Here is a 26,101-nt window from a genome sequence, read left to right on the forward strand (position 1 = left end):
GTCGTTTTTAGCAATGCCTGGGAAATGTCAGATTGACAATAGGCAGCATCTATCAGATCATCACATTAATCAGAAAGTGTCTGTAAAGGGCTGATTAGATGAGTGAGAAGAGGGGGCGAGTGTCCTTCACACTCACAATGATCATTAACAATCACTCAACTACAGCACCATTCTTACTTCACGTCATTGTTAGTGGCAGTTTCAGCGCGCTGCTCTCTCTGTAATGTTCAATAGAGCCACTACAGAGTATTTACATAACACAGACGACAAGAGTTTGACTTCCAAAACAGCTAAAAACCAACAGACGAAGGGCTTTAATTAATAAATAAATAAATAAATGATCACTCCAATGGGCTCGGACACGATCTGCTGTTAGTTGGACTCAAAATCCTGCAGAACATTAACTCGGGGTTTGTGCGGTGCTCATGTTGTTAATTCATTCAACAGTGTGGCCGCCGTGGTGTTTCAACATGTGTTTTGATGGTTAGGAGAACAGACCACCCAGCACGCCTCAAACGAGCAGAACGCAGAGATATTGCTGGAGAGATGAAAGAGAAAAAAATAAAGAGGAGCGAACTCACATTGATGTAATTTGCATTGATGTAGTCATCTGTGCTTTTCAGAATGACCCGAGTGGCATCGTCTGTGGAGACAGGAAACAAAAAGGGAGGGAAGAGATTACACAAGGCGAAAAAGACCGAGAATCATTGACTGAGGAAGAAAGAAAAGAAAACGTAGTGAGGAGAGAGAGTGTGATGGAAGGGACAAAAGGTTAATGTCGGTATGTATTTAAACACAGGAGCCAACAGAAACAGAGAGGAGTGCGCGGTCACGTACAAGGAGAGATGTCTCTGTAGCGATTTTTGGAAACGTTCTGAGGTAATTTGGCACACAGCATGGTCATCCCCGGCCTCTTCCTGTACAGTTGCTGCAAGAAAACAAACACAAATCAATAGATTTTTAATTTAATTCTATTTTATACTTATTGTTTTCCAGAACAGAAAAAATAAGCAGTTCTCAGATGAAAATTAGGTCCTTAGAATACTGTTTGAAGCTAGAAAGGTGGCAGGGTCCGCCAAATATAAATACTACATAGTGCACCTTTAAACTCGTAAAAAAGTTGCATAGCAAATGTATGAAAAATACTTGAACATATGAAACAATGAAGTTCGGTTGTTAGCATAAGAGCTTTCATGCAGTGACTTTGCGAGAATTTATGTGTCCGTGTGTTTACTTCTAACAGTCCCTCTCAGTAAAAGCACAACACACAACTTAAACAGGAAACCGTTAAGTTGTTATGATAAAGAACAGGAAGTTATAGGGATGTGAGGGAGGAAAGAATCACTCAAACTTCTGATTCCAAGTCAGTCGCTCGTTTCTCAGGGTACTTATGTTTGTTTGAAGTTGTTGTTTGATTTAAGTGAAACTTGTAAAAGAGAATGAATCTTAGAATATTCCTGGAAAAAAAACAAAACCCACAAGTTTGTTTGGGCATATATGCAGAGTGTCTGTCTCTGAGTGTGTGTGTTGATTTCTATTTCTCCTCACATCAAACTGTGCCAGTATGGCTCCACTGCTCAGGCCTTCCTTCAGCGTGACCATGGAGTCCCTCAAAGCATGCTGGTCTAGCTGGGCGGGGTCCTGAGGCGACTTCTCAGGGATGTACTGAAAATCTGGCTCCGAGTCCGCCTTCTCCTCCACGACGTCGTAGATGGCTGGACGGGATAGGGAGGAAATACGTCACAGTTCATAAAACACACAGCAGAAGTTTATCTGTCTGCAGGGAGAGCCGGTGTGCTGGATCAGGGGAACATACAGTTCATTTATGTATGTCCTTACATTTAATAAAAAACAGCAATAAAAAATAATGTGGGCTGACAGGCATTCAAAACATTGATGCAATCTTATATCTGCTCTGATGTAAGAGAGGATAGAATACATAAATCCCTCTTTGACCCAGTTAGAATACCAAGAATTTCCACATTTCATCATCTTTAAAAGCTCCCCTCCCACTTTGCCGATGCCAATTAAAGGAAAAGCTTTGACATCTTTCTACATAATGAATATCTATAGCTGAAAGCCTGATGTACACGTTCCATTCCTCAGTAGACGTCCTTTAAAATGTACACGAGTAAGACTGTGCAGTCAAGAAGAAGAAGAAGAAGGAGGAGGAGAAGTGAAACTGGTGACCAGATGTGGAGCTGTTAATTCTCAGGAGTGGGCGGCACCAGCTGTCTGTATGTTACAGTTTTCCTTGTTATCACTCTAGTGTTAACAAAGTGAAGATTCATGCAGCACTAAATCAAAACAGGTTGCACCACACAAAGTAGTTCTCACATAGCGATTAGATTATTACTAAATATTTACACGCAGCAACTGCAAGATGAAACTGTAATGATTTGGACAAACCAAGCGAAAAACCTCGCTTGTATCACTTGATGAATGACAAACTTGTATACCGCGATGACAATGTAGCTATCGCCATGACAACCGAGCAGACAGAGTTTTGGGTATGGTTGGCATCTGAAACTTTACAACAACCTTAATTCACTGTCAGCAGTTTTAACTTGATGTGGCTGAAATCCAAAATACACACAGTTAGGATTCTGAGACAAGTTTCATTTATCATTTTGCCACCTAAAATTATTCTTTTATGGATTCTATGTTTCTGCTTGTGACAACAGAGTGACTTCCTGTTTACACTGTTGATTGATTTTGACTGGACAGTGCTGGAGATGATTCCTAGTAACCGATTTACACTACTGATGCGTCCAAAACAGCTCAGCTTTGCTTCCAATCTGGCCCGGTGGCAACTCACGATATTGACAAAGCAACTGAGAAATCTTGAAATCTAACACAAGCCAACAACAAAAGACGTAAATAAACAGTAACCCTCGGTGCGTCATTTTTAGAAGTAGTCAGGTCACTGTGATTCAGCTCTGCGGTGTCATGTGAATCACACTGTATGTTTTTCGAGTTTTTTTTGTTTTGTTTTGTTTTTAACCCTCCTTCTTATTTATCAGAGATAAGATACAGTCACACATACGCAAAAGCAGGTGAATTACCATCGCCTCGTGGTGCTGAATGTGGGCAGAGCAGGATGTGAGCCACACAGAACTCAGTTTGCTGGTTTGTTTTGTTGCGATTTTGCTGGTCAGAGTTCACCAAAGTTAAACAAAGCCAAGATGCTAATTTGCTTTCGTCGCTTGGGGCAAATGTTTAATTTGTTCCTTCACTCACACAAAACTGAGGGGAATGTTATAACAGAGGATAACAACCACTGGGGAACAACTCACCGTTTGGTCTGACCAACAGGATGAGCTCTCCAGAGTGGCTCTCACAGCTGGCCTTGATGAACATGACCACCTGATCGTGGGTGTGGTCAGAGATGTCCCGCCCATTAATTAAGACCACCTGGTCGCCCTCGTTGAGGCGCGGCACGCACAGGTCGGCCTGAGCAGGTAAAGAAAGAAAAGACAAAGAAACTAATGAGTCTGAGTTCTGAAATTTCAGAACAATGCTAAAAAAAGTGGCTAATTATGAGGCTGCATCTGCTTTTTTAAGGAAAGAAAATTCAGTATTCATCTTATGGTGACTATATGGGCAGGTTGCTGACTTACTGACGTCCCCGGAGCCACTCGAGACACAATGATGGGCATCTTCTGGTCAGCACCGCCCTGGAAACACACACAATTCAAGATGACTGCCAACTGTTAAGTATGCTTCAACAAGCTGCCTGAGTTAAGAGAAGCATTTTGCTGGATTCTCTACAATTACTCAAAACTAACAAACTTGGATTTGACAGACAACTGATGGACTCGACTATCATCTGGACTAAAGTTGTGGATGGCCCAGCTGGTATCATCTCTCACCTTGACGTTGAAGCCGAATCGTCCGTGTTCGTCTGGTCTCATCTTGATCAGGACCAGATTATCATGAGGGACGACTCCATTTAGCTGCAAGAGCATAAGAACATCAAAGTCAAACACTGCTTTCTTCAAAACACAGGAACACTGGCTGCAGCTCTATCACCACAAAGTACTGTTTGGAATGCCAACACCTCATCTCCAGTTTCAGATCATGATTTAAAGCATCAGTGTTTGGTTTTTGGCCATTAGGGGGCAAAAAGAAAAAAGAATCAAAACAAGCCTAAACACACATAAAACAAACAAAGGACAGTAAAGCAATTGAACTGACAAGAGAGCAACAAAAGCACTGACTTGCAACCAACAAATTTAGGGCCAATATCAACCCTCTGTTTAGCGCTCTATTGTTCAGCAGCCCTGCACTAACTTTATCTGTCTGCCGTTTGATCCTGGGCAGGTAACAATTAGAGGGAGTCGGTTTGTTTTCTGGAAATAGCCGTCTATGGGGAGGCTGATGTCGGCTAGACCAACATGCCAAAGTTTGAAGTTACTTAGAGCTGAAAAATGTGGTGCCGCTCTACAAGGAACTCTCACTGCAGGCTGAAGATGTTGCGTTTTTCTCACTTAACTATCGTTTCTCCTCGCACTTTTCAACGATACTGAAGAAGGACCACTGTGGCAAATACATGTCGGCATACTGACCGTGGTCTTGTCAGCGTTGACGGGAACATCGTACATCTCGTTGAGGTGGTTGTCCAGGAGGCTCTGCTGGGAGTGGGCCTGGATGATCTGGCTCAAGGTCTTTCTGCTCAGCTGCTTGGGGGGCAGAGCTGGAGGCTGGCTGTCGATCCCCTCTGGAGACCTGACAGAGCCAAAGAAAGAGAGGGAGAGGAAAAGTCAGGGACAGAGACGGAAACATTACTACTACTGTTTTCCATGCCGAAGAAAGCTATTTCTATTTTCAAATTGTATTGATTTGAGACAGAAATGAAGAAAAATGGTTGGGAGAAGTGTTTAGTTTTTGAGCAATATGATTGGACAAAGCGGGCGGTAAATCCCTTCTGATCATGTCTATCCAACAAAGAACAAAACACTGCATCTTTACAGGGAAACCGAAGGCACAAAGCGAAAAAAAGACACATGTAAGGATGCAGCTGAAGATTGTCCTGTTTGTCAAAGAGGTGGGGTTTTGCGCAGAAAATGAGACGAATGGAGGAAAACCAGATAAAGGGAAGTGAGAGAGAAAGAGATTGCAAGAGACAGAGCGGCTTAATAGCACTGTGTTAGTCACAATGCATTAACCTCAATAAAAGGGCTGCGAGAGGAAGGAAAACACCCCTCCTCCATCATCCAGACAATAAAAGGCAGCCAGTGCGTATGATGAAACAACACGGTCAGTCAGGTAAGGCTTTCAGCAGCATCATGGCTCGCTCTCTGGGGGGTAAAAGCGAGCCATTTCACTCTCCGCCTCTATCTGCGAGTGTGTGTGTGCGTGCACATGTGTGAGTGTGTGTCTGTGTGTGTGTGTGTGTGTGTGTCTGTGTGTGAGAGGCTGTGTGTCGGCGCTCCTCAGGGGCGAGAGCACCAGTCAAAGAGCATTGACTTTGTTTTGGCTGATGCTACTGGTGCCACTTTGTGTCTTAAACACACAGGCTGAAACTAACATTTATTATGGGTCAGAACCAGGTCAGGCTTTCAGAAGGAGGGCAGTGCACAGCAGGCATGAGCCAAGACTGAACATCCGCCTACATCACTGCGTTTCCTCGACACGACACATGAGACTGAAATGAATATGGAGTGTCTCCACACATCACGACAACTCAAACGAGGACCACAGATGAGGAGGTTAAAAACTTGTCTACTCCAGACTAGAGCAGCTACAGATTCATTTAATGATTCATCATTTATTCTTTAAAATGGCGTACAATTGTGAAAAATGCTCATCACATGCCCAGAGGGATGTCTTTGAGTCGCTTCTTTTGTCCAACCACCACTCAACAACACCCAAAGACTCCTCGTCATTAACATAAACGACAAAGAAAAGCAGCAAGTCTTTACATTTAAGGAGCTGCTTGAAAATGACCAGCTGCTGTGTTTGCGTGTTTTGGAAGATGATGTCACTTTCAAGACATGTGACTGAAGAAATTGGATTGTGACACATTAATTAACACTAGAGCAAATAATTCCCAATTAAAGTCAAAATCTTAAGCTCTTAAATGGCTTTTATTTCAAGTTTCTATTTGCTCCAGAGGGCTGAAAAATAAAGGTTTGAGGAGGTACTTTCAAACAATATCTTAAGTTTTAGAATGCATTTGTAATCGTCGCCCAGTGTCTTAATACTCATCGGACATAATGTAGCCTTACTCTTTAGTTTTCTGTATGTTAACCTTTGATTGTCACAGGGTTTGGTTCATACCACTTTTTTCATAATTAAACTGAAGCACTTTCAAGATGAAGCTAAACCGAAACTTTCTTTACTCTCACAGACTTTATCATCACAAGTAAACTGTTGCTAAACTGCAACTGTGAAAAATAAAGTTTAAAGAATTATTTCAAACCCAAAGCATTCAGTGTAGATTGTCAGTTATTATTACAGCTGGTCATTACTTTGAATGTGTCTTTTGATTATCATTATCTAATTCTCACAAAGTTTGTCGCCAGGAGACGAACCAAATAATCATCTTTCAAAACAGTCTGGTATCTCGGGGATGCTGGAGACTTGGATAATGCTCGACGATCTGTATGGATCAATATTAATTTTCTTTTTCTTCTTTAATTAGGTTTTTAAACAAGTCCCCATCTACTTCAGCTGTAAATGCTACAACACTGTTTTGCTGTGACGCTCCATGAATGTTTTGTGGACTATGAAACTTCCCCTGACTTTCCATCAGCACGGAGGGTGAGAAGATAGTAACTGAGATTTTTGTCCTTTAAACATTTTTCAGACTTTTAAGACTTCGTATGAACGTTGCTTAACCAAAACTCTAAATCTTTTTTTTTTTAAAGAGCCTGACAGAAGACAGAACTAAATTAGAGTTCACAGTGACCGATGAATCACATGTGGGCACATGAGACGACCGAGTCTAAAAACGAAAGTGCTATAAAGCTCCCTGTCTCGCCACTAAAAGATCAATTTAAAAACACACTTTCAGTGCACACCCAAGATGTTTTCATACAAAATTATCTTTTTTTCCTTTGCATCTATGACAAAAAATATCTGATTATAGCACACTAAGTAATATATCATATCATGTCATATAGTCGCATGTGGTGTTAAAGTATATTCTATAATTGTACCTTTTTGTTCCCTGACACCATCGAGGACATAAAAGGCACTGCGTTTGAAAAACCCATCACTGTAATGTCCCGCGGTTAGCTAAACAGATAATTTTCACTTTTCTGAGCTAAAAACAGAACGTTATAGTGAGAGCCTCCCAAAAGCTACGGCTTTGTTGTAAAGCTCTTGAGTGAAAGTAACACAGCGTATGACTGCGGCCTGTGGGAGATTCTAATTTAGTTTTTATTGGAGGGAAATCTTGGAGGAACATTGGGAAAATTTGGATTGTGGTACTCAGAGAAGTGGTGGACCTGAAGGAGGGCGCTGGAAAAACAAAAGCTAAGAAAGGATATTAAAAAAAAACACAGATTTGTTTTGTTTTTTTTGACAATAATCCACTTTAAAAAATGATATACTTGTTGTAATATCTGAGATTTGGAGGGTTCGGTCTACTCTTCCACATTCACATACATATCTGACAGAAAATTTGGCAAAACATAATTCTCACCAGTTTCCTCATTCCTCATTAAGTTAAGAAATGTTTTTGTGCAAAAAAGCTGAGATTTACAACATGATGATGATAATTGACTGGACAATAATATGTACATGAGAGAAGAATTGCTGTCACAAAGCTTCGTACAACACAAATCTTTCATGTGCAAATCACATAAAAACACTTGAATAGAGTTTGAAGATAATTCTGGTGATATTTCAAACACTTCAGTCAACAAACTGACAGAGAAAAGATGTTGAAAAGACTCACTACCAACCGAATATACAAGATAAGTGAGTGTTAATAATAAGTTAATAATCTAATACAAACACATCTGGAAATAGCCAGAGGTTTCCTTCAAAACACCCAGATTTGTCACTATTAACGTATCTGGAAATGCTTCCATGTCCCCTTCAAAATACCTGGATTTAGAAATGTCCCTAGATCGCCTTTAAAAAACCTGCTTCTGTTGCCACAAACACATCTAGAAATGGCCCAAGTTTCCCTTGAAAACACGCAGCTTTGTTGCCATTAATACTGCTAGAAATGTCGAAAGACTCCTTCAAAACAACCACTTCTGTCACCAAAAAAACACAGTGCTGAAGGCCACGCTAAATCAATCTGAGAAAATGTCTGAGCCATAAAATCTGAGGCATGCAATGTGATGCAAGGTGGGAATTTAAAAACGGAAATGAGTCACATGATGGCCAAACCACATAAAGCCAATAACATAATACTCAGGGATAAAGTGTGTGTTGTCTGTGGAAGAGAGAGAGCAGGTGATTATGTCATCTTCTGGCTCTGCAACAGGATGACGAGCCAGCAACTTGGTGTGTGTTATAGTGTGTGTGTGTGTGTGTGTATGTGTGTGTGTATGTGTGTGTGTAGTTTTGTAGGCAGCGGAACTACCACTGTAATGTTACTTAACCACTCTGATTTCCAACTGAGAGTTGTTCAAGCCCTCCATCTCTATTCTCTCTCTCACACACACAACAGACCCCGACAGTGTCAACACAAATAGCACGACGTATCTACAATGCATCCAGTTCCTCATTCAGCCAACAGCACATGTGAGCATCTTATACTCTCGGCTCATTTCCAGCTCAATATAGCAAAATGCTCCAGCTGGACAATCAAAAGTAATACCATGGTATTTTAAGCATTTATTAAGTGGCTTTAAGGATTTTTCGCTTGAGAACAATCATTTTTGACTCACCAGCTTCAGTAAAACACAACCCAATCACCAGATTAAATGTTATAACCACATATAACTTCAAGCTGTGCATTCTTTCAGTTGCAACTTCAAGTTTGTTTATGTGCTCTGGTTAGGTTTAGGCACAAAAAACACTTGGCTATGGTCAGGAAAACATCATGTTTGGCTTAAAATACCTGTTTCAGTCGCCACAAACACTGCCTGAAACGTGCCAGAGTCTCCTTCCAACACTCACTTGTGTTGCCACAGACACGGTTGGAAATGGCCTTAGTTGTCCTGCGAAACGCTGGATTTTGTTGTGACAAACATTTCAAGAAATGTCCCAAGGTCTCCTTGAAAACTCCCCCTTCTGCCATCACGAACACAACTATAGATGGCACGACTTCCTGTGAAAAATATCTGGTTTTGGTCAACGCAAATATGGTTGGAAATGTCCCAAGGTCTTCTACAGAACACTGGGTTTTGTCGCCACAAACACAGCTGGAATTATCCTGAGATCTCCTTCACAACACCAAATTCTGTCAACACAAACATGGCTGGAAATCCCCGTAAAAAAAAAAAAATCTTCGAAACACCTGCTTCTGTGTGTGTAGCTTTGTAGTGGAACAACCTTTGTAATAGCACTGAACCACTCTGATTTCCAACTGAGAATTGTTCAAGCCCTCCATCTCTATTCTCTCTCTCACATAGGCACACTCTGACAGTGTCAACACAAACAGCACACTGTATCTACAATGCATCTATTTCCTCATTTAAATTATCCGCACTCGAGCATAAACCATTCTCAGCCAACAGCACATGCGAGCATCTTATACTCTCGGCTCATTTCCAGCTCAATATAGCAAAATGCTCCAGCTGGACAATCAAACGTAAGACCATGGTATTTTAAGCATTTATTAAGTGGCTTTAAGGATTTTTCTATTCAGAGCAATCATTTTTGACTCACCAGTCTCAGTAAAACACAACCCAATCACCAGATTAAATGTTACAAAACCACATATAACTTCAAGCTGTGCATTCTTTCAGTTGCCACTTCACATTTGTTTATGATCAGTTATCCACTTCTATCTGCTCTGGTTAGGTTTAGGCACAAAAAACACTTGGTTATGGTTTGGCATCATGGTTTGGCTTAAACTACCTGGTTTTGTCACCATAATCACGGCTGGAAACATGCTGAAGTCTCCTTCAAAACACCCTGTTTTGTTTCAACAAACACGGCTAGAAATGTCCCATATCTGTGTGAAAAATATTCAGTATTGGTCTCCACAGCATGGCTGGAAATATTGCAAGGTCCGGATTAAAACACCCGGATTTGGCGCAACAAACACAGCTAGAAATGTCACAAGGTCTCCTTCAAAGCAACCACTTCTATCACCAAAAAATACAGTGATGATAAATTAAAATACCAAAGCGCTAAAGGCTAAGGCTGAAGTTGTGGTGTGTGATAAACGAAGATTCCTAATAAATAAATTATGAAGATGTCGGAGTCTTACTCTTAGCATTTCAGGCCTTGACACAATGTAGAACTTTATAGTAGTAGTTAAGGGAATTCACCAGATATTTTATAGTGTGTGTGACATTCACACAGACTAATGCCTAGTTCAGCCCTGTTGTACAACCTCTCCGCCCTGCTCCCCCCGCAATAAACACATTTTACAGGCTGCGTTTCAAAGGGTTCATCTTTTCAGTGGGGCCGGCTAAGTGACTCTGGGAGAGGGTGTGAGCTGCTGGGTGAAGCCACAGACACAGACAGACATTTAAAAACCAGTCAACTCAGCATTACAGTCAGACAGAGTGGCACTAACGCTGATGAGTAAAACTAAACTTCAAAATTAAAGGGCGGCTGTTTGCGAGGGGTGCTTTATTTATGAGGCGTTTGATTTACAGTGAAATTTATTTTCCCGCCACAAAGTCAAAAGTTGTCTTTCCCAGAGAAAACAGCTTTAAAGAAGGAGGGCAGAATAGATCAAAAACAAAAGTACAGTGGAAGAAAGAAAAGAAGAGGAACGTTTCCCGTGACTGTCGGAGACTTACGGTGTGGAGTCCAGGCTGATGCTGTTGGCCTGCGTGGACGATGCCGACTTGTGATTGGAGGAGAAGACGGGCAGGCTGGGTGACGCGTGGATCACATGATCGACCAGGTGGCCGACGGACGACGGGCGTAGCCGCGTGCCTTCTTGTACAAACAGCGAGTTCCTGTTGAACGCACAAGGACGCGCAATGTTAAAGGGCTCCGAATAACAACACAGCGTTTTCAATACAGACTCAAATGTTTCTGTTGCCGGCATCAGAAGTTTGTTGTTTGTTTACAAATCAGACTGTTTTTGATTCAAATCACATTCTGCCAATTTTATTCAGGCAAAGAAAAACTATTGTCTCCTCACTGATAACAAAACTTGAATTAATGCAAACTGCGGGAATGGACATTACATTATGCAACGTTTTCTTGTTTTTATTTAGGGGAAAAATAATCAAGTCATGTCAGAGATTAGAGAGTTTGGCTTTTGGAGACTTGCTCAAGGGCACTTCTGCAGCATAAATGTTTGCCAATAAAGCCCTGACATGACTCCACAGCTTGGTCTCTTTTCAGAACAGGTTTCCTACTAACTCAAAGCAGATTTTGTAAATTTATTTGCCAAAAGAGACAAAGCACACAGTGAACAAAGTAAAAGACTTGATTTAGATTTGATGATCATGAAATCGTTTGTATGGACACGATAATCAAGTATCATGAGAGCCCCATTTTCGATATTCCTCAACATGTGGAATTGAATAACATCTCAAATGTCCACAACCGGGATCGTCCCAAAACAACACTGAAGTGAACCTCAACCTGGTGTGAACCCTGAAACTTCAGACTCACTGATTGGGCGTCCCAGGCGGCGAGCGAGTGGGCAGGCTCTGGGTCTCCAGTCTCTCGTCTGATAGGCTGTTCCTGCTGACCGACTCCCAGTCAGTTCCGCCTAGTAACTTCCTGGCCAATGGCTTGCTGGGAGATCTGCTTAGAACAAGACATTAATTCACTTATCACATAAAAACAACAGTAATGTGGTGGTTATCTATCCTCAGTGGCTTGCAAAGGATAGATTCAACTTACCAAGAGAGAGATGTTCATTACCTTGCAAACACTCTGTCCTTGATGCCTTTCTCCTTTCCATACTGCACAGACTGCACCTCCGTCCGCCCACTAGAGTAGAAAGACAGCGAAACAGTCAGTGGACTGTCTGAGAATACTTGAACTAAAATGAAAGTGGTGGAAAACTTCCAACACTTTGGTTTAGCAAAGTTTACTTAAGTTTACTTTTACTTGCTCTTTCACATTACAACAGAGGAAAGTACAGTTTTGTTCTTAGATGATAAGAGCTACACCTGCCACTCTACCACCAATCCCTCAAATCCTCCGGAAAATTTCTGCCTTAAAAAGAACAAATCAGTCAAAATAACACCGGCAGTAAGAGTAAAGAGTCTGCCATCATATATTATTTCATCACTTGGTGCACTGTTAATATCAATTTAACGTGTTATCCTTATTGGAAGTCTGTCAATACCTTAAGGTAAGGGCAAGAAACCCACACACACACACACACACACACACACAACCAAATGTAACATCAGAGCCAGACTCGCTTGCGTTTCGTCACTGCTGCTCAGTAATGCATCACAAGACTTCCAACTCTCAGTTCATCTCTCACTCATATTTCATAGAAAGAGGATATAATAAAAAGTTCCCAGTGAAGTGAAACTAAGTTGTCATAAAGCGACTGGCATAATACAGAACAGGGTAAAATGTTTGTATTGTTTCTCTCATTTCTCAGTGCCGCTTTTCAAGCTTTAAATTAAGAGAAATGTCCAGAAATTCACATGAACACGGACACAAACACACAACAAATTTAAAAGAATGGCTGCAAGGCCCAACCCAAAACCCTGAATAATTAAATTGTGGTTTTCAGGGGGAATGTAGCATGAGAGGCTCCCACCAGCCTTTAAGTGTTTCAGCCTCTCAACCCGAACTGAAAAAACTGCATCGACTTCCAAACAAACTTCTTCTGGTGATGTTTCCCTGGAGAGGGACTACTGCTGAGAGTCTGACAGAAGGCGTGTACATGTCAATATGTCAAAGTCTGGCTGTCACGGCAGGATTTTTCAGCGATTTGGAGATTTTAACCATGTTTTCCGGGAAAGTACAGTGTGTATATGTGTGTGTATGTTTCCTCTTGTTCTCACCAGTATCTGAATTTTGAGCCCAGCGTGAAGTAGTGAGCAAAGAAGTTCTTCTGTGGTGGGATGGGCCGCTCCAGCCTGAAGAAGGTGTGGTGCTCCACGCAGGCTTTCCACAGGTTTTTACAAGCCCGATAGTTCACCATGTTGAAACCCAGCAGCGTTTCCCGCGTCTCGTTCTGTTCACAGAAAATTATGAAATAATAATTAGGTTGTGTAAAGATACAAATATCTTCAAGGCCAGTGCAGTTCTCGAGAAGGTCTAGGTAAACAAGAAAAACGTTAAACAATCCTGAAACAAAATATCAGGGAACGAAACCTCAGGTTGATTGTGGTAGTTGCCAACAGTGATCAGCTGTCTAAGGGAATTATTTGTGGCATTGAGAATAAAGAGATCCGCGTGTCAAACAAGGGATGCAGGACACGTTGGGGGATTAAAGCAGAGTCAACCAGGACACAGACAGCAGGGAGTTAATCTGACACCGATTACACACACACACATGTAGACACAGCTCATCTTACATCTGCAGAGCATCTACGGTATATACACACATGGTACAGTCAGTACGCATACGAACTGTGTGTGTGTGTGTGTTTGTGTTTGTATGCATACACCTACCGGTTCTCTTCTCAGCTGGACAAAGAACTGTTTGCACTTGAAGGAGATTTTCACTATTTTCAACCTGGAAAAGACAAAAAAAAGAAATCCAGGCAGAAGTTAGTACCTCCACAGTAAATGAGCCAAATGAGACATTCTTACAAGCTAAAAGTCTGTCATGGTGCAGAAGAAGGAATACCCCAATTTCAAGAGTATTGAGCCGATTCGATTTAATGAATATGCAAAGCTCAAAAGGAATTAGATCATAGAATACTCACAACACAAAACAAGATTTAACATTTTACTGTTGAATAAAAGAACAATGTGTTTTGGGCATTTTAATTACCATCAGATATAGTTACACAAATAAATCTTCTACTAATGTGCTAAAATAAAGGGTGTCATGCTCATGCGATGGAGTCAAACAGTGTTTTGCCTTCATGATGTTTCACATCACTGCTTTTTAATTTCATTATGTTTGCTGGATGCTGCGCCTCCATTCAGCCAGTTACTGTGATAATATTTTGATGATTACTGTACCAATAACAGTAACCACTAATGCTTTTTCAGAATGTTTTTCCCCTGCTATTGTTGTGTTGTTGCTATTGTATTGCTTACAATTCAGGCTGATGAGCCATCATTTGTCATGACATCATGATCTTATGTCAAACTTAACATCTTCCAATCCCCTTTTGTTTTTCTCTACTTTAAGGCTGTAAAAATAGTCTAATTCTACACTGTCCGCAGTTATATATTATGTATCAGCATATTCCAATTTATTATTGAAAGCGAAATATTCACACCAAAAACTCCATGTTTCAGTTCAGTACAGTAAAGGTCAGTACACTGCTCAAATTGTGCGAGTACACATACACCAGCTGTAAGACGATGCACCAATCGACCAGACAAGGTTTGTTGTTGTATAGATCTACTGCATCATTTTGCTTTTGGGAAAGTAAAACATTGTAGTCGAGGGTTATGCCAAATAACAACACCGATGTTTCTGTTGTCTGAACAAGGACAGACAGCTTCTATCTGCAGCACAATCAAGACAGACTACTTTCATTTTCATGTTTCACAATGAGAGTCCAGGATACCAGTTTACAATGAGTAAATGCTTGAATTCACTTGATGATCATTTCATCAACAGACCACTGAATAAAATAGCTCACAGCATGATGGATAAAAAGGGACATACTGTACTTTGATTGAAGTTGGATGTACAATAAAAATGAGTGAGAGAAGGTCCTGTAACCTGGTGAGGCTTGAGAGAATATTCAAGAGTTAGGCCTATTTAATAGTCAGGCTTTTATCATAAACCTAAAAAAAACATAATGCAAATGTATATATTGCTTTATGTTGTTATCATTAACACTCATTGTTAGGAGAATGTTTTGTCAATACTATATTTTGCTATGGTCATGCCAATCAAGCTATCTGACATTGACTTTTATGAAATAAAATAAAAATGTGAATATCTTTAGCTTTTTTAGCATGCAAAGGTTAAATCTTGGCCGCGGTCTTTACCCGGTCCACCATATTCTAAGATTGGCAGTGTGGATAAGAACAGCAGCTCCCAATTTATCCAAATGGAAAGGCACACTTCTCAACGAAACGCCTGTTCTTCCAGTAAGCTGACCCATGTGTCACATCGCAACTGTTCATTTAACCTCCGACCTGTTCCTCCTTCCATCGCTGGCAGAGTATTGGATATAAGAGCGCGACCGCACTTGAGCCACCGTCTATTCTCATAAATCTGTCTATTTTCTGGTCATGCGTCTGAAGAGGAAGAAACGGTATGAAATAATGTTTGAATCAGGAGACCACACACGCGCGGCCGCAGCAAGAGGTCTGCTGATGAGCAGCAGAGTAACATAATCCCTCCCCAGAGCTCTGTTGCTGCTGTGACTCATCGCTCCCTGCTAAATATATTTTACATACTTACTCACACACACTTGCATGGAGAAAACACACACATGCGCACACACACACACACGCTTAGGCAGAGTGTGAGTCATGACCCATCTAAGTGTGGCTCATTTGTCAGGCTGCTGCGGACAGAAATAGGAAGGAGGCAAAAGTCTAAATGTTTCTCTCTCCCTCCCTCTCTGTCTTGACCCTTCCTTACTGTATCTTACAGTTCGATTTATGACGAGAATGAGAAGAAGTGGCGAGAAAAGACAACATGAGAGGACATGACAGGGCTGATGCAGATGAGGGAACAGCGAGTCTTTGTTAAAGAGAAAAAATGAAAAAAAGAGAGAAAAGAAGTATGGCTTGGAGAGACACTGTTGACTATTATGTCTCCCTCTCTTTCGCACACATGGTGGGGGACAGCTGCTGGGGACACCACTGTTGGTCTCTAATTTTAGCTCAACCGACTGGACACACACTCACACACACAAACACACACATACAAACTGGCTTAAGCTTAATTTTTTTTCACTGCTTACAAGGGCTTTCCGTTGATTTACGTTCATTCCACGGAGACTTGTCCAACACCCTGACCAAAAACCAAGTCTGTGCTCTAAAAATGTCATGGTTTGGCGGCATGGTTTCCATCCCAAATCGTTGAGACTAGATCCCCACATTTACGAACTGGGTCCCCACAATGTCATTTTCAAAAAAAAAAAAAAAAACCTTCGTTCTACAAACCCTACACTAGCGCAGACTCAAACCTGTCTTACCACAAACATCTTTGCTGCTGTCAGACACCCAGTGATGTTCATGCACACACACTCATACACACCAGCTGCTGTGTGCATTTGGTCAGGGGTGGGTGTGTGTGCGTTAAGCCTACACACGAGTGAATTATCTTCCGGAGTTACAGGGATTTGAGCGGTTACCATCCCACCCCCAGCACCCATTAACATTTAGCCTCCCACAGTGCTGCGGCAGAGAATGGGAGATTTCCAAGAATCGATGCTTTCGCAGAGAGAGAGAGAGAGAGAGAGAGAGCAGAGATGTAAAGAGTGATGAAACTGAGAGAGGTGAATGTTGGGTAAAGGTAGAAGGACAGCAAGCAGATTTGATGGCTAAAATATTTCCAGGAAACCTAGTTTAACATTTAAAATCTGGTGGAATCATCTGCATAATTCTAAAAAAGATCAACTAAAGGCTTAAACATTAATATGCCATGTCAAAATCACCCTTGTGAGAGGTTACCAAAATATTATGTAGCGCATCTCTCAGCAAAAAGGGTCCCTGGATGCGGCTCAAGTGGAGCTGGCAGCAGATTTGTGGACAGAGAGGTGGGTCTGTGACAAGAACATGCAGAGTTTGATTCCTCTGGCCTGAAAAAAATCTGGTCTTGTGTTTACAGTAATAAAAAAAACTTTTTTTGGTATCTAGAAGTGCTCTGTTTTCCTTCCACAGTTCATTCACACCTGAGAGCTGCCTGCTTTTCTCTGAAATATTTGGTTTTCAGCGACCTTCCTGTGGGTGTAACAGACACAGCTGAACTTGTATACGTGTATGTTTAATGTTTCACCTCCTCCTGTCAATAATTTCTCCTCCAGCAAACATTAAAAAAAAGAAAATCTCCCACTTGCCACTCGACTGAAACCAAGGATGGAAATTGTGCATTAAAAATCAGATTCGCCCCTCTCTTTGAAGGCATCCCACAGGGTTCAATACCCGATCCCCTTCTGTTTCAACGTTTGTGATTTTATCTGTTTTCATCGACTTCACCTCCACTGCTGAGGAAATGATTACACATCACCTTATTCTGCCGCCACTGAAAGCCTACTCGTCCCTGACCAACTGCATCACTGAAATAAAATTATATGCAAGCCACCTCTCCAAAACTGAACTGTGACAAACTGATATGATCATCACTAGTCCCAAAGTTTTCATCAAGAGCGTCCACAACTTCGGCTTCTCCCCACACTCTGAAAGTAATCTCACACTGGAACACCATGCAGATCCCAGGCTCAGCCTAAGAGGTTGTGTTTTCACCCGTGTCCGTTTGTTTGTTGGTTGGTTTTGTCAGCAGGATTACACGAAAAACTACTCAACAGATTTCCATGAATTTTAGGTGGATTATAATGACCCAGTAAAGACCCCATTAACCTCTTGGTGCATAATGAGACTGATCCAGGAAATTTCAAATAGTATTAATAGAGGAGAGGGGAAACCACACAATATTCACGTTTAAGAAAGTGGAATCAAATAATCTTGATTTATTTTCTCATGAATGGCTTAAACCATTGAATTGATTACCTAAACAGCTGGAAGAGTAGAGCAGTGCTTGACGATACATGTGATTTCATGTTTTGTGTCTGTTTCACTCACCATGGGAAATAGTTGATCCGTACCCTGTTCTTGTAAACTACAATGCCAGCAGACATCACCCCAATAAGAATCTCTGTGTTGCTCTGGTCCTGAAAAAAGGGGAACAGAGTGTATGAGCAGAGATTATGGAGGCAGAGTTGAAATGAGACAACAGGGGGGAAAAAACAAACCAGCTGCCACAAACTAAGAGCAGAGGTTAATGAAAACACTGATAAAACAGAAGAATCTGTTTGGGACATGAACAGAGATCGTGGTGACTGGTTCAGGTCAAATAAACATCTACAGTAAATTAGAGAAGAACTTCAGACATGTTTAGAGTTTTGTCCTTATTGATTATCTAATTTAGAGCTGTAATTTTATACAGAACGCACTGGACATCCTGCATGTGCAATGAGATACTGATGATGACCGAGTGCTGAAACATGTTTATCTTCAACACAATTGATTTTGCTAGAGTTTTGTTACACTCTCTCTAATCAATAAATCTGGAAACCCAGCCTGGAGACTGTCATCCACCTCAGGTTGACATAATTTGTCAGTGATGATTGTTTTCTTCCTGATGACCCCATTTAAGAAAGGGTTAGGGGAAGCTTTTATATATTTTTTCTTGATCATAGACGAAATCACGAAGTTTGTTCACAATAACTTCCAGGTAGTAAACCTCAGCATCACACATCGGCTTACATACTCAGCTCTCTTATGTAAACTAATTGATAGCAGTCAGGAAACACTTTTTAGATGGTCTACTTTAATACCACAGTCTTCGGTCTAACAGTCTTTGGTGCTGATTGGGTCTCTGAAGTTTGTTGTGATGTCCTTTCGTAATGATCGCCAGGACAGTTGATGTTGTCTCAGCCATAAGCATAAATAAAATTTGTCTTCAAAAGACGACAACTAGGATGTTTGCTTCTCCTAACTACTCATCTGTGAAGAATTGTGTCAAACCATGTCCTTCGAGGGGGTTTCTTTTCAACGTACAGCAGAAGCAGGTCATCCAGACATTCATTCTCCTGAGCTGCCAACACATCTGGAGGACGCAGGCCATGCTAGGTGCTACTGTTTAAAGACCTGTTCATCATTGTGGATGCTCACATTGTTATGGTTATTGTATAGTGATCGGTCTTGGTGTGGACGGCAGGAAAACCGTCCTCGAAACGATAACTCGAAAGGGTTTTGACACATTTGTACTCCTCCATGACTCGATAGTTGGTACTGCATACATTTTTTCAGTCCTGCAGTATCCAGAGTAGATTCATGCAATGTTTTCAAAATACCAAACCAACAAAATTATATTAAAAAAAAAAATCAATCTAAATAAGGGCTTGGCTACTCTACTACTATTTGTTGATGTTTCAGTGACAGCTGAATGCCAATGTGTGGTATTTCTGCAGGATGTGGGCATCAACACCAACTGTACACACCGCAACTCCTCCAACCTGTTCTCATTCCTCCTCAGCTGCTGAGGGAACGAAAACAGCGTCAGATCAACATGACAGCGCGGTGCAGATTGGGACTTCATGATATATATTCTGCTGCTATTGGCTGACAGTGGATGAGGATGAAATGCTCTTGTACTGCTCTGGGTTGTTGTGGAGGAGAGACGGCTAGAATGAGATCTCAGATAAAAAACCGAGGCACTAGACAAACAACAACACAGAAACACAAACTGTACATACAGCAGTCTTTCAACAGTGGCAGAATAAAACCTTACTTACCCTTGCATAGTGCAGCTCTACCCCGTAGAGCTCCAGCGAGCGTGCTGTGTTCAGATAATTAAACTCTGACTGGGCAGGAGATAGACCACTGAGAGAGAGAGTGGGAGAAAGACAGAGACATATGGAGAAGGTGAGCGGAAGGGAAGGGCACAAAAACAAACAAAAGAAAGAGCGATCAGAGATGTGAATGAAGAAACAGGAACAGGACGAAAGGTCAGATAAACCATGGCACATACTGTTAGTCATTTCTGTTTATGTGTTCATTACACAAATGTAGCAAGTGTTCTTAAAGATAAATGTTTATGCAACAAATAGTGTCATTATAACAATATTTGTGGCATGAACAGCCTTTTTTTATCTGTTCAAGGCCAACAGTCACATTAACCTGAGTGTTTTTCCTGCCACATGCACAGTTATATGCATCAGTTCCTTTGTGCTTGTGCATGCATTTTTACAAATAAGTACATAGATGTGGGTATTACCACTAATGTGAGGTTTCCATCCACTTAAAGTAACATGTACAACATATTTCTTGTTAATCTAAATACCGATTTCTTTCCCCACCACTGTGCATCTGAATGTGTGCGTTGGTGTATCTGGTTGTACCTGTGCTGCTGGTGATGTTTGGAGACCTCTTTGTGGAAGTCCTGTGGGGGGTTGGAGATGAAGCAGTATTCTGACAGATATCCTGCTGTATGCTCCGTTTCACTGTAGTCCCCCAACTCAGCTACATGGACGGAGAGAGAGAGAGAGAAGGAGAAAGAGACAGGTTGACGTGTCAATGCACCACTCTCAATTTAAAAAAGGCAGTGAAGCGGAATGAGACACATAATGAGATAACGACAAGGATGACAGAGAGGTCCAAACACGGCAGAAAAACTAAATGGCAAATTAGTTTGGGCCGTTTCCTAATGAATGTATTTCAGATATAGCAAGTTTGAAATGTGGCTGAAGAAACAGAGTGCCACTAGAAATGAAGGTGTTTTTTTTAAGCAACGACGAAGAACAAAGTGATTGCGTACAACAGGCCGGGTGCAATGATTCCCAAATGTCTGGTAGCTCAGAGCGAATCCCCAAAGCTATTAGCTCGCTCGCCGGTGGTTGAAGCTCAAAAGCATCAATTCACTCAAGTAGTCCCTGGACTAACCTACTAGCCAGTAGCCTAAGCATATTGACCAACGAATCAATTCAAGCTCGCCCGCTTATTGATGTGCGCACAGCTCCAGGGAGAAATATATGTACAGTCAATAGCTTACATCTGAGAACAGTAAGCTTGTGTTGGTTTCTTTTTAAGCCGCAGTTATTACTTTAACAAGTTCAATATTAGGGCCAATAAAGCTCAAAGACCAGCTGACAGCCTGATCTCTCTCTCTATATATATATTTATTCATATTGTATTGAGAGAAAAATCAATACTTAGCTGTCGATCGACTCCAAGTGGAAAGACTAGCTTGAGATCAGGCTACTTATAATGATGCTATTGACCGACAAACACAAACAAGACATTCAACTCTCCTTGTGGTGATCGGTCTTCATGCATTGTGGGTAGTTTAGTTCAAGTGTGTATGTGTGACAGTGTGTGCATGTGTGTTTGCGTTCCCTTACTTAACAAGCACCATTTGACTGAAAAAATGGCTGCATGTTTACCACCGCTGTCAATATACAGGGCTCGACAGTAACAGTTGCCAGGTTGCCATTGGCAACCATTTGGAGAAATTCGCACCTAATTCTTTGCCTTTGGTTGCCAACGAAAAATAGAAAACAGCGACAGGAAACTGCAAAATGCGTACCCATAAATGTATATTGATTTCTTTATAGTGATATTTAAATACCAGAGATGAGAGAGATGTCAAAGCAAAGTGAAACTGTAAATATCACAAACAAATGTGCAAATTAGTGTTTACAATACTAACAATGCTGTAATTCTAAACTTTGATCCAATACCTTGAAAAATACTGATATTCAATTGTTTTGACACCACAGAAAAATGACTGGAGGAACATTAAATATGACACATTTTTTGGAAACTTTTTTTTTCCCCTTCGATCAGGCCTTTTAAAATAACATGCAATGTTTCTACTGGAAAACCTTGATTTGTGTGTGTGTGTGTGTGTGTGTGTGTGTGTGTGTGTGTGTGTGTGTGTGTGTGTGTGTGTGTGTGTGTGTGTGTGTGTGTGTGTGTGTGTGTGTGTGTGTGTGTGTGTGTGTGTGAAACCATCTCTGAATCAATACTGTTGGAAAATCAATATTTTTGACACCGTTTTTAATTTTTTTTTTCTCCAAACTGTTATTTATTCAGGGAGGGTTCACTGAGAGCAGTCTTCTCTTTTTCAGGATTCAGCTCCTCTAGTTAAGGGCCTTGCTCAAGGGCACCTCACTGGTGGTAATGAGGTGCTGCCTTTCACTTTCCCCCACCAGATTTATACTTCTGGTGTTAAACCAGCCACCCTCCAGTCACAAGCTTTGCAATGCAAATTAATTCAACAGACAAAGAGCCAGATAAAAATGAACAAGAAGTCTTTGGAGGTAAAGTATCCTGACATCTTTGAGTTGGACGCTGCATATCATTCAAATGTTCACAATCACCTTAAGCACAAACTACAACAATGTTTGCTCAGTTGCTGCAATAAAGCCTTTAAACTTTCTTTTACTGTAAGTCACATTTTCACAATACTGCTGATGTATAAGTGTACAGTATCTTAAGTTAAAACATTTCAAAGGTACAATATTCACTGACAACAATTGCACACTGTGCTGAAGTGTGAAGTGTGAGTCATTATCTTGAATTGTCAGGGGCTGGTGAGAGTGTCGACCTCGAGGAAGTAATGTAATTGGTTTAATGCGCTCAGTGAACAAAAACTAAAGGGAAATTTACCAAGTTTAGAATGAATGTTTTACGCTTCGATAGAATGAGGCACAAATCCGACATGAATGGCAACCACATTTCCAGGCTCGGCAACTAAAAGAGGATGTCTGGTTACCAGCCTTTATAAAAGTCAGTGTTGATCCCTAAATATGAATAAAACACAGCTCGTGTTTTCTGATGCAACATTTTTTGTAGATATGTAAAGATGCATTGCACAAGCCCACATCTACTGCTTTAAAACTGACAGACAAAATGTGTTCATTCAAGATTTCTTTTTTTTCTAAAACGAGGTGGGGGGGCTGCTCTGGTTTTCAGACAGTTGGTCAATTCTAAACAAGAACTTCAGGCCTACTGGGTGGGATTGGTGGTGTTTTGAGAATGCAAAGCTTTAGTGTCAGATTTAGAGTGATCAGTGCTAGCACTCGGGGCAAGCTAGCTGAATTAGCAGCATAGCAGCTGCTTCAAGCCGTTTTTCCCAAAGCAAACATTTATCTTCATAATCTGGCCTGGCACTGAGCAAAGTGACAACATGGACCTAGCTAGAGAGAGAGAGAGAGTGTGTGAGTGTGTGTGTGTGTGTGTGTGTGTGTGTGTGTGTGTGTGTGTGTGTGTGTGTGTGTGTGTGTGTGTGTGTGTGTGTAGAAGCAGTAGTGTCATGATGTTGGTAGTCTAGGCCAAATCTCCTCTCTGACCTATATACCGTAGCAGTGCAAATTCCCCTCAAAATATGCTGGAGAGGTGGAGGACAGAAAGAGGGCGAGAGCAGAGGGAAGGCTGGTAAGAGAGAAAGAAGGGGGGTGGGGGGGTTTATGAGTACTAAGCGGAGAGGGATGAGAAAGACTAAACAGAGATAAAAGAAAGAAACAGACAGAAGGCAAAACAGGCTGCGTGGAAACAATGAGTGGCAAATAAAAGGGAAAGAGCTAGTGAGACAGACAGACAGAGCAGTGTGTCAGGAGTCATTATTCTGATGACAGAGGGGCCCAGTCAGCGTTTAACCCAAACACTAAATCACAACAGTAGACGAGGCTGAACGTCCACTGGCACTGAATGGTCTGAAGAGATGGGGTTTTTTTTTAAAACCAGTGGGTTTGGATAAATGTAGGCCATGAGATGCTGGAATAGTGTTGCAAGTATGAAGCATCAAAACTGTATCAGGTCACGCAATCCAATTCAACAGCTCTGCTTCAATAACTGCTTTTACTAACCTTGTATTTTTTAAGGTTTTGTTGTCAGAAAGGTTCGAATTCAACTTTGTTTGTTATTAAGGTAATAGCAGGTAGAGATTTCAGTATACTGAAAGATGTTTCTAATATTCTGACCCTCTCATGTAAGTGAACAGGGTGGCCAAAATACTAGAAACACCTGTCAATGTAATGCAAAACTATAACCTCAGTAATACACAAAAAGTGAATGAATAGATCAAAATTAAATCAAAATGTAAGATTATAATCCATTTAAATGAAGAGTAGAGGAGCAATGAGACCTAATAACAAGGGGGATGTAAGAGAACATGCCAACAGACTGTTCATCAGGTCACACGTGTTGAAATTTAAAGATTATGTTGATTTGAAAATGTTATTAGTTGTGTGTAAAGTACAGAAATACTGTAGATTATTACCTGAAAATCAACAGGTCTAGAATAAGTATATCTAAATCTAGATCTAGCTAATTCCATCAAACATTACATCTAAAGCATTTGTTTTTTAAATCTTATTTTTGTCCCGCATTCAAAAAATAGCGATGAAAAAAAGATGCATAATCTCCATTTGCCACTTTGCCACATTCGGCCAATAACAAGGATGACTGACTGTAAACAACCAAAAAACAATCACACTAAATATTTACATTGCTGCAAATAATATCAAATATCACCACACAGCTTAATTGAATCATAATGGCTTCAGAGCACCGGCTATAAAAGCACTGGAGCAACCACAGTCATTACGTTTAACAGTGTGTGCAGCTAAAGAGAGGCCTAATGAATTGCCTTTCCATCGTTATGTGGAGTGGATGTATCCAGGGAGCTTTAGGAGCTACTTACATTGAACAGCATAGGACGCCAGCAGTGCGGCTGTGTTGTGTGGACAGGGCAATCTGTAACACACACACACACACACACACACACATACACACACACACCAAACAGAGATAATAAGCCTCGGATCAATACGAAAATCTCTCTCAGCGATACAGAAAAAAAAGAGCTCCTTTTTATTAGAGAAGAAGCAGAAACACAGACAAAAACAATCATGAGCATGCTGAGTGTGATTGTACATCTTCTCCATCAGCTCGTGTGTATGTGTATGTATATAAATGCATTTTTAGCTGAACAACAACAAATTCAATTTGCTCTTCGTAAGGCAGAACTGTCCACTCCTGTTCATACAGAAAGAATTACTCACCTTCCAGTCAATATATCCTGCTTGATCTGAAGAAAATATTGGTAGCTGAGGGGAGACAACACACCGCATTAGGATCAGAGACCGGTGAAGCGTTAAATCTGTTTACGATGAATGTAAGTTGGTGTAAAGACAAGCAGCCAACAGATGCCTGCTGGTCACATTATAATGGCGACACTGCTGATGTATAAAATCAATAGAGACCATTTAGCAGTTTAAAAGCTAATTTGCCCTTTGAGACATAATGCAGGTTTTTTTTTTCATATGGGATGTTCTTGTTTACACACAAAACACAACTCTGCTGCCAAGGGTGTCTCTATCAAAACAAAACAAAGCTGGCCAGCTCTGGAGGAGAGAATCAGGTGCAGAGCCAGACCTCCTGGAGGAATAAACATCCAGATCTACGTCGGATTCAGCTCTGATCCAGAGAAATAACTTCTTAACATTTGGGATTAAAAAGTCAATTCATCTTCACTCCTGTTCATCAATCTGACTGCCACAGCGCTGACCTCTAATAATTAATAATTGAATAATCAATATTGAATTCAACAAGAATAAAATACTCCAGCATTTCTTAAAGAAGCTGTTCCTCACCCAAGTTCTCATTATGAGTACTTTTAACCCGGTGTTGCTGTTTACTACACCACCAACATCACAAGCACAGTTCAAAGCTCATCGAGCATCGGGAGCGTGTTGCCTTGATTCGTGACTTGAATTTACAGTACACCAGATCAGCGTGTTAGATCCAAGGCTCATTATTCCCTGTAGCAAGCTGTATACAAAGTGTTGATAAGGCTCAGGGAGCGAGGCTGTGGCTGAGAGGCTGAAATAAACACCAGGCAGAAAAAGGCGATACGACGCTGTGACGCCTCCTCGGCATGTTGTTTATGTGCTGCGGGCCTTATGTTTGCAGAACTCTGGGCTGGAGTCCACATTACGGCCTTGATGCAAAACACGATGGCGTTTCATTTTCTGTAATGAGGCCGGTTCACTCAGAAAATTAAGCTCCCGTCGAGGGAATCTTGTCATCAAACCACTTTTTTTTTTTCTAATCATTACCAAGTTCATTTGAGATCCACAGAAAGGAAACACACTTACTTTCAAATCCATATAGTTTACAGCATGTCCGTTGTTACACAACGAGCTCTGGAAAATTAGGT

The 26,101-nt window shown here is 41.1% G+C and overlaps 1 protein-coding gene across 2 annotated transcripts in view; it reads right to left on the reverse strand.

Annotated features, from left to right (window-relative positions):
* Positions 1-26,101, reverse strand: part of ptpn4a (protein tyrosine phosphatase non-receptor type 4a) — a 75,122-nt gene that overhangs the window by 9,320 nt on the left and 39,701 nt on the right. The window contains exons 6-22 of one of the 2 annotated variants that reach the window (XM_037108968.1): positions 24,945-24,989; positions 24,584-24,636; positions 20,280-20,400; positions 19,674-19,761; positions 17,959-18,047; positions 13,687-13,750; positions 13,074-13,246; positions 11,968-12,036; positions 11,713-11,850; positions 10,884-11,045; positions 4,569-4,728; positions 3,873-3,956; positions 3,621-3,677; positions 3,297-3,453; positions 1,549-1,715; positions 838-928; positions 582-643 (exon numbers count right to left, since the gene is read on the reverse strand). In XM_037108968.1, coding sequence (XP_036964863.1) covers positions 582-643; positions 838-928; positions 1,549-1,715; positions 3,297-3,453; positions 3,621-3,677; positions 3,873-3,956; positions 4,569-4,728; positions 10,884-11,045; positions 11,713-11,850; positions 11,968-12,036; positions 13,074-13,246; positions 13,687-13,750; positions 17,959-18,047; positions 19,674-19,761; positions 20,280-20,400; positions 24,584-24,636; positions 24,945-24,989 — 1,780 coding nt within the window. The remainder of the gene's footprint in view (positions 1-581; positions 644-837; positions 929-1,548; positions 1,716-3,296; positions 3,454-3,620; positions 3,678-3,872; positions 3,957-4,568; positions 4,729-10,883; positions 11,046-11,712; positions 11,851-11,967; positions 12,037-13,073; positions 13,247-13,686; positions 13,751-17,958; positions 18,048-19,673; positions 19,762-20,279; positions 20,401-24,583; positions 24,637-24,944; positions 24,990-26,101) is intronic. The other variant, XM_037108969.1, reaches the window with a different exon arrangement.

The sequence above is a fragment of the Acanthopagrus latus genome, chromosome 9 (assembly GCF_904848185.1).
Source record: "Acanthopagrus latus isolate v.2019 chromosome 9, fAcaLat1.1, whole genome shotgun sequence".
In the NCBI taxonomy this organism is placed as follows: Eukaryota; Metazoa; Chordata; class Actinopteri; order Spariformes; family Sparidae; genus Acanthopagrus; species Acanthopagrus latus.